The 17,541-nt window shown below is 32.4% G+C and overlaps 1 protein-coding gene across 12 annotated transcripts in view; it reads right to left on the bottom strand.

Moving 5' to 3' along the window:
- The window catches only part of TAF2 (TATA-box binding protein associated factor 2), a 149,746-nt gene that overhangs the window by 116,373 nt on the left and 15,832 nt on the right, over positions 1 to 17,541 (bottom strand). For 7 of the 12 annotated variants that reach the window (XR_008996211.1, XR_008996210.1, XM_057497794.1 and 4 more), the window contains 8 exons: positions 11,300 to 11,419; positions 10,812 to 10,930; positions 9,345 to 9,486; positions 7,637 to 7,868; positions 5,005 to 5,189; positions 3,740 to 3,853; positions 2,462 to 2,561; positions 793 to 878 (listed from right to left, as the gene is read on the bottom strand). Coding sequence is in view for 10 of the 12 variants with exons in the window: in XM_057497794.1 (XP_057353777.1) it covers positions 793 to 878; positions 2,462 to 2,561; positions 3,740 to 3,853; positions 5,005 to 5,189; positions 7,637 to 7,868; positions 9,345 to 9,397 (770 nt within the window). In the remaining 2 variants the exon portion in view is untranslated. Of the gene's footprint in view, positions 1 to 792; positions 879 to 2,461; positions 2,562 to 3,739; positions 3,854 to 5,004; positions 5,190 to 6,454; positions 6,741 to 7,636; positions 7,869 to 9,344; positions 9,487 to 10,811; positions 10,931 to 11,299; positions 15,983 to 17,541 lie in introns of those variants that run through there. The other 5 variants (XM_057497798.1, XM_057497795.1, XM_036876354.2 and 2 more) reach the window with 5 other exon arrangements.

The following is a 17,541-nucleotide window of genomic DNA, read 5'->3' as shown; positions in this document are numbered from 1 at the left end:
CTCTAATGTCACAATTTTGAGGTAGTGATGAGTGCAAAGAATATTTCAAGATATCTGCTAACAACTATTATGTAACAGGAAAATACCCATGATTTCTATTTTCACAAAGCCATTTTCTATTACCTACATTCTTAATTAAGGAAATATAAAATTTCAATTAATGGTTAGTGAAAATACAGAAAAATTTTCCCATCTAATTCAATCCATACTCCCTTAGGGTCTCCATGGAACCTAGAAATAAGATAACCTACTAGCACCATTATTTTGTTATAAGTGGCTATCTCCTTTATAGTGACTTGCTAATAAACAGAAAAGAGTAAGGGAAAGAAAGGAAGGTAAGGGAGGGAAATAAAAGGAAAGAGTAAATAAGTGTCTAGGTAGGTGACCATTCAGATAAATAGGTGTAGGTATGATATCCTGATGCTGAAATTATCTACTCAGACTTTAACAAAAATCAGTAATACATAGCAAAATAATTGTTTCCATTACTTTTAAACTTTTATGAATATAGCATATTTCAACATCAGGAAATTAACACAGACAGGAGAAAACTTTGTATTTGTTAAGAGTCTTTAACGTTTCAGTCCATTTATAGCTATCACATACAGTGGCAACAATGAAGTGACAAAAGGAATAATGAGACTACTACCAGTGTTTGTGACCTCAATATCATCACAAACTATTACCACTACTCCTTTCACCTGTGTGGGCCTCGACACAAGTAGAAGCGACCCCAAAAGAGTGATCCCATAAGACAAGTTTCATAATATTATCTCTAGATAATAAACATACTTATCCTTCTCTTTTCCTCCACCAAATATGGGGTGTAGTAAAACTCCACCAGTTTTTAGTTCATATGCCACTATCTTGTCTAGTTCCTAAAGAAAGATATAAAAATAGGAGTCAGTGAAAATTTTTTTTCATATCAAATTTAGAACTTAAATATGATTTCTCATTTCCTGGAACTAGAACATAAATTTCTTAAAATAAATTAAACATAATTGTAGAGTAGTTTATGTTCTCATAAACAAAGCAGACTACACAGCTGGCTGAATGATAGAGCAAAAAACCCTTTACTACTTTGTGACTTTAGAGCTGGCCAGTAGCCTGGCACCTTTTCCTAATGGCTCTTCCTAACTTCTCTGACCTGTGTTTCAAGTTTATTTCTTCTCTGTATTTTGCTTCTGGTGGAGGCAAGTTAAAGAAAAAAAAATGGGGATAAAATTATGTCAGGAATCTATCATTTTAAAACTTTTCCAGTCTTCTCAAATATGACATAGATCAAAGTAAAACAAGTTTAAGTGAAAAAAAGACAACACAATTGTGCTGGAAACTCATGACTAGTTTAAATGACATACAAGTAGTATAGGTAAGTGGTAAAAATCAAAGTGAAGTGTTAAAGTCAGGTTTGAATCCTGGTTTTACTACTTAGTAGCTTTGTTAACTTAGGCCAAATAACTTAGCCTCTCTGTGACTGTTTCCTCATCTGTAAAATGGGGATAATAACAGGGTATTTAGTATTAAGATAGTTAATATTTATAAAATGTTTTTAATAGTGCCCAAAACATTGTAAATTCTGTATGTTTTCCCCCTTCATTAATAGCTCCTAAAATGAAGACTGTATTCTACCAGTTCTATATGTATGAATTCTTTCATAGTTTCACATGTTTGAAATCTTTTGCAATTACCTTTCAGCTTACTTGAGTTTAAGTTGGGTGACGAACATATATAAAATCAGATAAGGGGAAAGGTGGAAGGGTCTATTTAACAAGGATATTAAAGATTTAAATTTTTCCACCTGAGAAAGAAGAAGCTAAACGAATGGGCTTGGCAAAATACAGATGATTTCTTTTTGGCCATATCTCTAAATTTAAAAATGTGACAATGACAGTAAACATAAACTCACTGATATGACTTGCCATCATAAAATGTAAAGCACCTAAAATGTACAAAGCACCCTGCAGATTACACATACAACGTCTCATAATCCCCTTCACGGGGGTAGATACTACTACCACTCTCTTCATACAGATGAGGCTTGGAAAGATTAGCCAAAGTCACAAAGCTTGTAAATGTATGAGGCAGGTTGAAAAGAAACCTGACTCCAGAATCTGGCTCTAAGTCTAAACAAATATACGAAGTACAGAATTACATTAAAAATGACCACTGTAAGAAGCTGGGATGTATCTAATAGCTAAGTTGATGTTGAAGGAGCTTAAATATTATTTTCATTAGCAAAAAATGTCTTTGGAAGCCAACACTGAATGGAAACTAGATAGAACAAACCATTATTCTTTTGCAGTAGAGTGATTCTCACGTTGCTGGAAAGAATTAGGAACTTTCAAATGACAAAAAACATTTTACAATTATTAAAAATAAAGAACATGTGACTCAGCAATCAGAACACTAACATAATAACTTCTAATATTGACTTCTAAGTGGATAATAGATACGCTTGTACCTCTTTGATCCAGTGGCGATATTCATTAACACCAAAAGTTTTTTTCATCCAAAGTCCATAAATATAGCCTGAAATTCCCTTCAGTACCCATTCATCAGACCTAAGCAAAAAGTCAAAATATAAACTTCTTTGATCATAAAAATTCTTCGGATAAGGCCAAAGGGGAGAACAAAACAATCATAGTGTGTACTTCTCTGCCTTCTTAAAGAAAATTATGTTCTTAACAAATTATTTGGTTTTCCCACTTCCTCCAGTTGGGTTCTACTTGTCCATTACCTTCTTCCTGTCTGGCTTCACCTGTAATCACAAGACTGCTCTACAGTCTTATTTCAAGTATAATGTCCCTATAGTTTGTGCTGTGCTCTGGCAGTGCTGCTTTGCTGTTGCCCAACTCTGTCCATACTGCCTGCCTCTAAGGAAGTATTGCCAGAACTGTACAGCTCAATTCTTAAAGTCCACATTTGCCAATTTCATATATAATTACCAGCAGGATTCCAAAACCTAAAGTTCAATTACTTAATTTATTTTTGGTTTCTCAAGGGGAACAACAATTGACAAACTGACACCATTCATTCATTTATTCATTTGTATGTTTAATCCATTCATTAACTCAAACATTTTGCCTACCATGTTCCAGGAACTATTCTTTGATAAAAGTTTTTCATTCAATTTTAGGAAAATTACAAATCAAGAGACCTTACCCTCTTGTCCTCACCCCTCTAACAAGATAGAAAAAGAAACCAAGATTCACATACTAGATATAGCACAGAATGATCAAAATTATAATCTTAAGGGAGTTTCATGTATCTCTTCAAATTCATCTCAAGTCAAAAAGAAAATAAAAAGCATTCTCATCTCTCTTATCTTTTAAGTAAATTAGTACAAAGTTAAGCACTAATAGGAAAATCCTTACATCATTATCATTATTATAGAGAACCATTATTTTGCCCTAACGATTATCTTGAACTTTACCAATTGCATTGAACGTGACATTAGAATTCTAATGATAGTTTTCTGCAAGTTCAAGGCTTCATTTGCTCTCAAACTTCTTACCTTATTCTTATTGCAAATTGCAAAACTAACTATTCTGAATTCATGGCCAAAAATTTAGGATGAAATTTATACTCATTATTTTTGTCTAAATAAATACATATAGGATAGTGTCTTTTAAATTAAGTATCTGCAGTTAAGACAAAGATCAGCTTACATTGCAGGAACAGAAAATAAAAATAAACTTTCCTGATTCTTCTTCTCAGTAGCTGTAAATTTTGAACTTACCAAGACATTCTGGATATGAAACATCCAAAAAACTGCTGGGCCAAGGACTGGGCTAAACACCTTCTAGTCAAAGGTGTCTCATCTATAATCATTGCACTGTGCAACAGATTTGTGCTGGAATTTAGAAAAGACAGCTAATTTTAACCAAGAAATAAGCAGTAATTCAATAAATAATCACACTTTTTTTTATTAAAGTATCATTGACATAAAATCTTCTGTTGGTTTCAAATATACAACACAACAGTTTAAACAATTACCCATATTATTAAATCCTCACCCTCTCTAGTATAGTCACTATCTATCAATGTAGGAAGATGTTACAGAACCATTAACTATATTTTCTGTGCTATACTACCATCCCCATTACCAACCTATACTGTGAAAATAAACACACTTCTAAAATAAGGGAATATAAGTTAGACATAAAATAGGAAAACCAGAATATTCTCCCAGAGCTTTCACATCTTTCCAAAATTTAGCTGAAATCCATAATCATAATAACTTGTGCTTAAAACAGGACTGCAATTCATTGATTTCCATGAAAAATACCTTTTTGGGGGGAAGGAGGAAGCATCATTAATCAGAAACTGATGTGTTAATCAGAAACTGATCCTACCATGAAGAGCTCTCTAATGTTAAAAGATCTCAAAAGTAAATACTAATTTTGGGGGCTCTATTATTTACTCAAATACACTTATCCAAAAGATTTTTCTAACACTTCGGAGAATGCAGGGCATTATTATTACCATTTTACAAATGAGAAAATTCAGGCCCAGAAAGGTTAAAATAATTATCTTGAGGCATAAAATCTCTAAATTTGGAACTTCTTAAGAAGTGAAAGAAAGGAGGGCAATAAAAAAAAGAAAATGAAGTTCACTCTCTCTTTTTGTTTTGCAAACAAATTTCTGGTATCAGTGAATTTTTAAACAGTGCTAGGAAAAAACCTCCACTAGTTATCCATACAATAACTTGCATGATTTCCTGAAACTGTTTAAGCAGAAAAGCGACTAAAAAATATGTAAAATGCGAGTATCAGTTAATTCTGAATGAAAATAATGTGAGTCTTTAGGGTTATTTTGAAAATTTTTTATGCTTTTTCTATAGTTTCAATTTTTAAAAACATGGTATCGTGCACAAAACCAACCATAGCTAAATTAATGGGAAAAAGTTTTAAACACAGAAATAACCTGTTTTCACATCATGACCCTGGATTTAGGCATTTCAAATTTAAAGAGATTTAAAAAAAAATTTAAAGAGATACCCACCTAAAAAGGCTCATAGAAGCATAAGCAGCTACTTCAACATAAGCCTCATCAATGAATACAGTCTTAAAACAGGAGTATGGGTATCGACATGTAAGAATTTCTTCATAAAATTCAAAAACTTCATGAAGATATGATGTGGTATGTTTAAGCAATGGAAGAAGTTGAGGTAAACAAAAATGAGTAACCTGAAAATAAAAAACAGGGAAGGGATATCATTAAATGAAAATGTTAACTTTAATATTTTAAATTTTCTAAATATCTGTATTATAAATAAAGTTTCTTCATATAAATCCTTTTTTTTCTTTTTAACAAATTCATGGCACTGAAATAAAATATGGGTGTGAAATTAGGGTTACTTTTACTGACTACGTTTACAAATATTCACTGAACTTAAAAATTAAATTCATGATGAATTGTAAGTCTGTGAAATGTTTAGATCAAATGAAAATATAATTTTGGTTCCTAATCAAACTTTCTTCTGCATATGCATACAAAACAAAAATAATTTAAATTTCTAAGACTTAGTGCAAATCCTCCTTTGACTCACAGATACCTAATTTTGTGACTATTGCACCTGTCACCGTACTACACTAATAGTTATAAATTTTAATCATACAACCTTCACTACATGTAACAAACCATTACTGTAGTCCTCCTCTAACATCTCAACTACATATTTAATGATGAAGAGCTTATGCAGGAGATAATAAGAAATGCCAGCAATAAAAACAGTAATTCTGATTTTCTTACTATGTTAACATCCCACCTTGGACATAGCCACTCAAATATCACACACCATCTCATCCTATTTTACAATTCCATGCCAAATAAGTAGCATTAACAATGACAGAAATGACTCTGAGTAGAATGACCCAGTAAGTTTTCATGCAGGAGGCTGAATTTACGTAGTCTTCTGAATTGGACACAAGTTTGATAGGTAAGGAAATGTAAAGTGGACATCCAGAGTCAAAGGAACAAGTACAATATGGTCAGAAAAATCTAACTAAGTTATATTGAATATAAAATTGATAAATTGGAAAGCAATGGGAAAAAAGCTAAAAGGGAAAATCAGGATCAAATTCTAAAAGATCTTGAAAGATATGTTAAAAGAGTTCCAATTACTATAGGGTTGTAGAGGCAAGGAAAGTTTTTAATGTATGATAAAAATTATTCTTCTCACACCACTATATAAGAACAGATTAGAGATCACCATAAATGAATGGTAAGCATCTATGTATTATTAATGGTCAGCGTTCAAACTGCACCATGATTAGCACTCTTCTTTGTACACAAACAAAAAATAACATACAACTCATCCAAAAAGATTCACTTTTAGAAAAACCCACATGACAGCAAATTTACGGATAATGCAGTAAAACTATATGAGACAGAAAAGGACTAAGTTATGGCTTCTAAGTATTCAAGAAAATACTTCTTCACTGTCATTTACCTTTCTCCCATCCAATAGCTCAGAGTAGGAAAAAAAAATTCTTCCAAAATACAAAGTAGAAAACATAGGCAAAAATCTCTTGAACATAAGTATGAGCAATATTTTCCCTGGATACATCTCCTTGGGCAAGGAAAATTAAATAAAAAATTAACGAGTGGGACCATATCAAACTAAAAAGCTTCTGTATAGCAAAGGACACCATCAGCAGAACAAAAAGGCAACCTATATAGTAAGGAGAATATATTCATAAATGATTTATCTGATAAGGGGTTAACATGCAAAATATATGAAGAGTGAATATAATTTAAAGTCATAGTCGAGAGAGCAAAAGCAAAACCATTCATAAAATATCTCTAATCTTCTATGAGTGATTTTTTTAATTTTGTGAATTTCAGGAAAGCAAATATAAAAACACTGAGAAACTTAATAACAACCTAACTGTGGTTGCCCTCTATTTTTGCCCAAAGAACTGAAAGAAATGCTAAGATATACATGGTCATAATATAAACCTTTTATTTAAAAAGAAATAACTCCAACTAAAATTGAAACAACAAAGAACTAAGAATAAAAAAAAAAAGAGATCCATTCAAATGTTACTTTAAACACGTACAGAAGTCAGGAGGGTCAATAACGAATGAGTCACTTTCTAACCACCAGAAATCTCATGCTTGGATAGCACTATTGGCCTATCAACTGATATAAGATCTGTGGCAAGACATGAGATGGGAGGAAACTGAGAGAAGCCTTGATGACAAAAGTCTAACCCTGCCTCAGCCTTTTCTCTTTTCCTTTGTACATGTTGAACTGAGAACAAACTCACTCTTTAATTTTGGAACTGCAGTATTTCAGATTCCATCATGGGACTATAATGTTGAACATAAAGATGACATTAACACAAATAAGCTACAGAAATCAACCTATACTCTAATCAAGGTTTACTTGAAGCTCTTCTGGAATACAAAGCCCTCTGTTGAAAAAAATGTTAAATTTTAGTATGACAACATTTTAAAACGAACTCACTCATTCAAAAATTTACATCATTAAATATATCAGATAAGGAAACCTTTTCTCTCTAGTGATATTCTTAATAGTTAAAGAAAAGTTAAGAAAAACTTGGTTAAGAAAAACTTATCAGGAGTGAAAGGGTAAGAGTACAGAGAGGAGCAAGAAGCTATGACTTACCTCATGCATATATGGATCTACAAGTATTTCAAAAGGTCCAATGGCCAATGAGATATTTGAGGCAGCTGTTGGGATGGTAAGCATGTAATGGAAGGTCTTCTTCCTCATATCATGAGTATACACTGTCTCCACCAAATCGCCATTGGAAACAGCCACCATTGCAGCATCTACTGTAAATTCCAATTTCCATGTACATAATTCAGAATATGAATCAACACATGGGAACCAAAATCTAGAAAAAAGGATCAACAGTACAGAAATGTATTAAAAGTATAATCTACATTTATTTTCCCCACTTCTAAGTTATTTTAACATTTGTAGAATACAAACAAAAAGAAACTTAAGCTATTTGCACACTGAAGCTTTTTACTGTGCAACTTGAAAGAATTTGACTAAAACAGAAATCCATCTCCAAATATTATTCGTACTATTAAGAAAATACATCATGTGGGACTGCCAGTTCAAACCCTAAAAAGATAAACAATTCTGCAGCTTCCCATTTTTAAAATAAAAATAATTTTCATTTGTATATTCACCATTAGTCAGTTTTTATCTAGCATTCATTTTCAGCAAAAGAAGCTTATAATAAGGTTTTAAAAAATACAATATTCAGAACCTATTCATAAGTCAGGAAACTGCATTTTCAAGTATGTGATGTACTGTATAAATTCAAACAGTGCTGGTAGAGGCAGAAATAAAAATTCTGTCTGAGTATAACACACAGAAGATGAGGAGTGACTCTAAAGCATCTTACTAGACTGATGGACAGTGACAATGGGATGTATGGGGGGGACTCGATAATATGGGTGAATGTAGTAACCGCATTGTTGCTCATGTGAAACCTTCATAAGATTGTATATTAATGATACCTTAATAAAATAAATAAATAAATAGAAAATTTGTTTGACCTTGCTATCAATTCAGGATAGTTTATGTTACGTGCCAGGGTCTATACTTAGTACTAAAACACATACAAGGCATCATCCCTTGTGTGGAGGAGTTAATAATCTGAGGATTATTATAGTAATCTGAGTAGAGTACACATATTACAAGATATTTTAATAACATGTAGTTAACTATAGAGATAAGAATGAACAATTACACACAACAACGAAGGTAAACTCTTTGCCATAGTGTTGAACAAAAATGCCAGATATAAAAAGCATAATGCATATGCTTTTTTTAACATCAAGTTCAAAACAGGTGCTGTCAAGGATGGTATTTTAGAAATCAGGATAGTGGTTACCCTTAGGCAGGAGGATATCAGGTGAAGAAGTAGCAAATGGAAATGGAAGGGGGTGGGGCTCTGTCATGTTGGTAACATTCTTTTTTGTGACTTGACTTTGTTTTACATGGATTTGTTTGTTTACATGGAAACAAACAAATGGATTACATGGTTTGTTTACTTGTGAAAATTTATTGAACTTCTATTTACAATTTTTGTAATTTTCTGTATGATGTTGTTTTCAACATGAAGTTAAAAAAAAACAAAAAACTGAGATTATATTAGTATGGTAGACCTGAAAAGGAAAAAGAGGGAAGACACAGGATTAAGGAGGAATGACTAATGAAACAAGATTAAGAAGATGTAGAAGTGTGAAACACTCACACTTCCCATCTTACCCTAAATACAAATATTGCATATACACAGAAAAAAATGCAATTGAAAAATGAAATTAACTGAAACATATAAGAATTAATAATCTACCTTGTGGAATTTTGATACCCACAAGAGAAAACATGAGCACCTCTCTCTGCCATACTTCCCTCTACACTGGGTACCACAAAATGAAGACCTCCTTTTGGCTGATCCAAAGAAAAATTGATGTGTATCTTTAGGACCTTTAATTCTGCAACAAATAAATACACACATACATCACTGTATAAATACATAATTAAGTAACCGTGGTCTGTATACTAAGGGCAAAGACTTACACTGAACACAAAATGGGAATCAAAGACTTAAGTTTTACATGGAAAACCATACTCCACCTAGTTTAGGCTTTCACCATCTCTCTGCCTGTATGAACTCATTAGTCGGCCTCCCCAGGTATCCTTACTTCCACCCAATTCTTGTCACTGCCAGCTATGTTCTCCAAAAATATAACTCTGCTCATGCCATATCCTCCTCTTAACACTTCTGACAATGCTATACTGTACTGCCTAGAGAGTTCAAAACTACCATACAGGACACTTAAGGCCTTCCAGATTCAATTCAATACTTGTCAAGTTTGTTCTCTTCTCACATTTCCCACTAGATTGTTACCTTAGTTGCCTTCAGGGAGCAGAAGGAGCTGGGGGTAGAGAGTGTGGAAGGACTACCCAAGAATTTACATTAGGTATTATTTATTATCTTATGTTTTATTTCTATATAATAAATGTATTGCTTTCATAATAAGATTGAAAGATGTTTCTTTTAATTTCCCACAAAACATTCCAATCACATGGGCTATCTCCAATCCCTAAACATGCACCGATCACTTTCCACGCCTGTCCCCTAAGTTGGGCAACCCCCACCCCCCAAAAAAATTCCATCCTATGAACAAAAACACGAAAAAAAAAAAAAAAAACACAGAACCAAAACAAAGTTTTTTACTCTTCATTATCTTGGTTATTTTTTATAAGGTTAAATAATGTATAATTATTATAATGGCTATAACTTCATATAAAAATAAACTTTAAAATAGTAAGGCAGAGTATGCTCAAAAGTATGCAGAAGTGGGCATTAGGAACCCCATGATCTAGCCTTGACTCTACTACTAATTAGTGACCTTTAGCATGCTCCTACTCTTCTCTTTGGAGTTCAGATTACTTTTCTGCAAAAGGGAGGAATTGAACCATATAATATTTTAGGATCCTTCCTGCTATAAAATGCTATAATTCTAAATTGACCTGATATTGCACAGATTCTCAAATTGTAACAAATTGTTTCAACCATCTCATTTTTCTTTGGTAACTTTCATTTAAGAAAAACAGTGAAATGAGTTGCTTTTGCTTAAAGCCCTGACTGCTATTTTCCTGTTAGCCAGTAATCCTCAAGAAAAAAAGAGTTCCAACACTTTTATACTTCAACTGATAAACTTATAATTTTGATATCATTAATTTACATGTAAAAGTTTCTGGTCACTGCATCTAGCATGATTTTATTATGCAATCATGTATTTTCATATTTTACCATCAACGTGTTTCCATAACTCTGATGGAACCTTAATGCAAAGTTCTCCATTTCCTGCATCAGGATCTACAGCACTAACTGCAGCTGCATAAGCATTGGAAAAATAATTGAGATTTCTCCTAGAAAAAAAGAAAAGAGTCAACCTTAATAAGCCATGTATATCACCAAACATTTTCTTAAATAAATGCACCACTTGTAAGCATTGTATTTTACATAATTAAGAATGCTTCTTGTAACTGTTGCTCTTCTCACCAAGACAAAAACTATTAAACTATAAATACAATTGATCCACTCTCCAATGTTATATGATTATTACTGGCATACCTCAGAAATATTGTGGGTTAAATTACAGACCAAGGAAATAAAGTCATATAAAAGTTATGTTTACACTATATGCTGTGGTGTATGTATTAAGTGTGCAATAATAGCATTATGTCTTTAAAAAAAAAACCTAACTTTAAAATACTTTATTGCTAAAAAATGCTAACCATCAACTGATCTTTCAGAAAGTCATACTCTTTTTTCCTGGTGGAAGATCTTCCCTCCATGTTATGGCTGCTGACTCATCAGGCTGGTGTTGCTGAAGGTCAGAGTGGTTGTCGCATTTTCTCAAAATAAAACAACGGTGAAGGTTGCTACACTGATTGACTCTTCTCAAATGATTTGTCTGTAGCATGAGATGCTGTTATATAGTATTTTTTACCCTTAGTAGAATATAATTTCTGACTCCTCAAAAACTTAACCACTAGTAGCCTCTGTTGACTGGAAGCCCTATCAAAAACATGAACAACTGATTAACACATATTTTCAATGTCATATATATTATATACTATATTCTTACAATAAAGTAAGCTAGAGAAAAGAAAATGTTTTTTCAAACTGTCAAAAATATTCTAACAGTTATCCAATATATTCATTGAAAAAAATCTGCACATACATGGACTTGCACAAGTTTAAATACATATTGTTCAAAGATCAACTGTGTGTGTGTTTATCTACACACACACAGACAGACTTTCCTTGACTTACAGGGGAGTTATGTCTCAAATTCACCGTAAACTGAAAACATAGGTTGAAAATATATTTAATACACCTAATGTATTACAGCTTAGCCTGACCTACCTTAAACATGCTCAGAACACTTACATTAGGCTACAATTGGACAAAATCACCAAACACAAAACCTATTCTATAACAAAGTGTTCAGTTATTTCATGCAGTTTATTGAATATTGTACTGAATGTGAAAAGCAGAATGGTTGTATGGGTTTAGAATGGTATTTATCAGTTGTTTAACCTCATGATCAGGTGGTTGACAGGGAGCTGCCCAGCATTATAGGAGTATTGTACTGCACATTACTAATCCAGAAGACCAAACTTCAAGGTATGATTTCTTCTGAATAAATACTACTTTTGCACCATTGTGAAGTCAAAAAATCCTAAGTCTGACTATCACAAATTGGGGACCATCTGTACACAAATTACATTTCTTCATTGAAATCAGTTGAAGAAATAAGGAAGAAATGAAAGGAAGGAAAAAAAGGAAAGGGATGGCAAGAGCAAGAAAACAAGATGAAAGAAACACCACTATGAACCATACATACTCTTGTTGTTGTGCGCCTTTATGTCTATCCTCTTGCCATTAGATGAATCCATACGGTAAAGTTAGTGGCATTTCACTAGCTTAATAATTTTTTAACCTAGTTAAAAGTTTAAAATGCTCTACGGAGTGATTTATAGGAAAAATAAAATGGGAAAAGACATTAAAGAAAACATTAAAGTCACTTGACAGAGGCCATTCCTCCCCCAACAACATCCTCCATTAATTAGGAAGGACATATTAACTATAGACTCTTAACAACTACACAACATAAGGTTCTAGAAGTGGTTAAACAGACTTCTCAATAATTTTAACAATTTATTTCTGTTTAATAAATATGTAAAATGAAAGGTATAGAAACTCCAGGACTGCAATAAAAAAAATAAACCTTTTTTGAATACCACCTACTTCTTAAAAAATTATCATATAGTAAAAGTGACTTTTTTCCTTTGGTATATATATAACTCTGTAAGTTTTAACACATATATAGCCATGACCAGAATCAGGATACAGAATAGTTCCATAATCCTAAAAAGTCCCTTGTGCTAAGTCTTATGTCAATTAAATGGAATCACACAGAATGCAACCTTGTGAGACAGGCTTGTCTCATTCAGTATGTCTTTGATATTTAGCTAAGGTGTTACATGCATCAACAGTTTATTCCTTGTATCATGAATAATACTCCATTGTATAGACTGTGCCACAGATTTGTATAGATTATTGTTTTTATCATTCACCCACTGAAGGACACCTGACTGTTTCCAGCCTTTGGCTATCACAATTAAAATTGCCATGAACAACTACTCATGGAATTTAACTTTCATTTCTGTAGTACAAATACCTAAGAGTGGTACTGCTGAGTCATATGATAAATATATGTTTAGCTTTATAAGAATCTGCCAAACTGTCTTCCAGAATGGCTACACCATTCTGCATTCCTTCCAGCAATATAAAAGCACAAGTTCTCCACATCCTTGTTGGCACTTAGTTAACATACCATACAAGACTACTTTGTACATCTATGGATTTCAATTTCTTTCCAATAATATTTCAAAAACGTGAAATCTGAAAGCTGAAGAACTTGATATTTTCCCCCAGTTATCTGTGAAATTCAAAATTAAAACATAATCATTACACAAAAGGCCAAATTTAAACATTATGTATTAGGCTACTCAGTTTTTTTAATGAGAAATTATTCTCAATCTCATTTCCTAAGAAAAGGTAAAGTGGTCCAAATAAAATGGTGAGTCATAAATGGAATCTACTGGGAAATGAATTTTTAGGGACAATCAGTCTCATGGTTTGGATTTCAGTGTTTCCTTTCATAACACAAATCAAGTATGTTTCACTTCATAATAACCTCATAAAAGCCAAAAATTACAGGGCAAGATTATAATAAATATTTTCAATTTTCAGAATAATGACTGCAAAATATTAATGTGCCCCTGCCCCATAGCCACCACCATCTCCAGCCCCTCTTCAAGGAAACAAAGCTTAAACACTAGTACTGCTGCGGGGGATACTGAAAAACTATCAAATGAAGGGTAATCAAAATCATTTTCTCCAATAACCTACATAAACATCCATGTTATACTAAAATAATCTGTTAATTACTTGTCAAATAAACATGTGCTGCTTAAAACTATAGGTGCAGATTCTGCAAAACTTAAGATTCAATTACTTGTAAACTTATTCCCTATTTTTTAAAAATTTCATGTATGCAAAATATACATTAGGAAAGTATATATACTCTAAGTATACAGCCCAATGAGTTTTCACAAAACCAAAGTAGCCAGCATGCAGACCAAGATCAGAACTTTACCAGCTTCCTAGAAGTCCTCTTGTGCCCTCTTGTAATTACTATCTAAGCCCTCTTTCCCAATAAAGGTAACCTATATTCTGACATCTAATGTGATAGGTTAACAACTTAATATACATACTTTTGTGTCTGATTTATTTTACTCGACATTAAGTTTGTGAGATCCATCCATACGACTGTATGTATTTGTTGGTCTTCCATTATCATTACTATTTAGAATTCCAACAGTGTAAGAATATACAAAATCTATCTTTCACCATTGATGAATCAGGTAATTTCCAGTTTTGATTACTACAAATGCTGCTGCAAACATTTAGGTACATGTATTTTTTTAATTGAAGTATCATTGATAATTTTGTACATACTTTTTGATGAACATAATGAACATGACTCTGTTGGGTATATACCAGAGTGAAACTGCCAGTCATAGAGTATGTACATATTCAGCCTAAATCTACATTTCTATTAGCAGGGTTTGGGAGTTTGAGTTATTCTATATCCTTGTTAACACTCCGTTTTCTTCTGTTTTTAGTTTTAATAATTAATATATAGAAAGAAAAATAAACTAACCAACAGAAATACTCATTTTCCAGAAACTGAACCAATACCAAAATTAATAAAGATGACTTTTTAAAAATAATCAGAACATTTGCTATATTACCATGAAATAATATTGCTTAGACAAAACTCTATCTTAACAGGTTTTTGTATGCAAAAACCTAGGGGATTTCACTGATTATAAGCTCAAGCTTGAGCTAACTACTTAAAGTAGCCATTTGTGAAAGGCTCATGAATTTCAAGCTACTAGAAATACTGAATATAGGTAAGGACAAAACAGTCTACTGCTATGCATTTGTTAGTCCAAAGGGAAAGAACTATATGTAGTTCTAGGATCACCACACTTAAGAAAATACAATGCTAAACCAGAGAGTATTCATAGGTGTGCAAAGAGAATGGTAAGAAATTTAGAAAGCATTTTAGATGAGAAATGGTTGAGTATTGAGATTCTGCAGACCGGGAAAAGAAACCTTAGGGGAAAACAATACTTAATTAGCATAAGTTTATAAATATTACAGCAAACAGAATGTAGCTTGATGTAATAAAGAACTTACTAGTCTTTAGAAATAACAAGAGGGGTGCATTAAAATATACTGTGCTCTCTAGAGCCAAAAGCATTCAAGCAAAAGGTGGAATAGTACAGGTAAAGTTCCAGCTGAAGTTTTGACTAGATAAATCCTAATGTTCCCCCAACTATGACAACTTAATCCCAAACTATATTAAAACAACTGGCAGTGAGGCATTGTGGCTGAATTACAACGTATAAGTATCCATATTACTTAACCATAATCAATAAGGAAATCAACCACTTCTACTGTTCTATATTAGTAAAAAAAATAATATTTAAAGCCTCTGTATATAAGTCTGTATAAAAAATAGGACCTACAAAATATATTTTTTAATGCCAATTTTTAAAAATCAACTCTATTAAAAATCACTCTAATCACTCAACAGCTACTTAATTTATATCTTAAGATAGCTTCATTTTTACTGCCACTCCTCAGACAGGAGACAGGAATTAAACTAATATTTGGAACTTTGGAAAGTTGAGACTTTTCAAGCAAAACAAGAAAAGGTCTCAAAGTGGCAAAAGCTTATCTAGAGAAAGGAAAGAAGGAAAGAGAAATGTCAACCACTCTCGGCTACCCATCCCGGAAACAGTTTCTCCAGCAAAATCCATGTTTATTCTAAGAGAGAAATATAACCCAAAAAAGAAAAAAAAAAAAAAAAGAGAGAGAGAGAGAGAAAAAAAGAAGTCTTACAGATGTTAACATAACAAATAGGGTTTTTAATTGCTAGTACAGGTAATTAAACAACTCAGCGAATATTTATTTGGATAAAAGAGAAAGAAATGCATTTTAGACTCTTATCTAAATGTTTCCCTTCCTTATATTCCCCTGCAGTTCAATGGTGCTGAATTTCAACCAACGTAAGCACACTCCTTCCATTAAAAATAGGAGGGCCCAGCACCTTTAAAAGAAATAAGAAAATGTGATGAAGTAGTGTATTACTTCTTTGCATGTTCAGACTTCTTTTATGTATTAAAGATCACATTTTACCACTGAATTTTAAGTAAATGCTCTATTTCAAAACTGTTATACCTTATTTATATTGCAGTTTTAGTGGAAATTCCATTTGTCCATTAAGAAAGTTACTTCAGAATCAAAAAAGGTAAGAGAAGTATCTAAAGACATGATAAAGACCTTAATTATCTGCCTTTCTTAAAGTTCTCTTAACAAATGTCATCCACAGGAGATATTTTCTATTTCTAACTACTAAGGAAAGCAGGATTTCTTCTGAATAACTGTTGTGTTTCTGTCTTATGTCTTTTGAATCTTATAAAAAATAAGGTTTCCCTCTTTGGTATGGCAACCAGAAATATCAAAACCAAACATACAGTTTTCCTCTAGTAATTGTGCAGTAACTTAATATTGTATATCCACAACTATACTTTTTTAACATTCATGGTAATTTCATTGGATATTTTTTAAAAATATTTGTCTAATAAAATTCTTAAAACAATCTTAAATCTTCTTTCAAACAAATCAGAGAATGAACAAACACCAGCAAAAGTAGTTAGTGTCATCTCTCTTAAAAGGAGGTCAAGATTCCAGACCTCAGCAGCAAAAACTAGTAAAACAAAAGTCAAAATACTGTCTTGTGACTGGCAGATGGACAGACTTCTTTCCCTGTTACCACATACGGAGCTCTAGGCTCACAGGGCAGCTATTTTGGCCTTACACACGACTACAAAGAGTTTACAATGAAATTCTGGCATCCTACCCCAAAACACTAAGAATCACAAAAATTATATATTCTGATTCTATCTAAACTTTGCAAAAACAAGTTCCCTCAATTATCGTTGACAGTATTAATTCGTACTAAGTACAAATCTTACTGGGGCACAATCAAGTAAAATATGAAGGGCCTTAAGAATAAGCAATTCCCTCCCCTTCAAAAAAAGGAAAAAAAAAAGGTAAGTAGTCCTCTTTGCCTAAGAAAATAATTCAAAGGAAGAAAAAACTTACCTGTACCAAAATATTCACTCAATATTACTTATGACCACAAAATGTGGAAATTATACAAATTCCAAACAAGTGGAAAACAATCATGCAAACCACAGTACACTAAGTAAATAGATTGTTACCTAACCATAAAAATGATAGAAAGTAAAGCCTAATATATTATACATGCAAGGTGGAACCAAATTATGTAAATGAAAAAGTAGAACATAAAACTGATCACAACAATATA

The sequence above is a fragment of the Manis pentadactyla genome, chromosome 3, assembly GCF_030020395.1.
Source record: "Manis pentadactyla isolate mManPen7 chromosome 3, mManPen7.hap1, whole genome shotgun sequence".
NCBI classification, from domain to species: Eukaryota; Metazoa; Chordata; class Mammalia; order Pholidota; family Manidae; genus Manis; species Manis pentadactyla.
The sequence above is the reverse complement of the archived record's forward strand: the minus strand, read 5'-3'. Positions and strand labels throughout refer to the sequence as shown.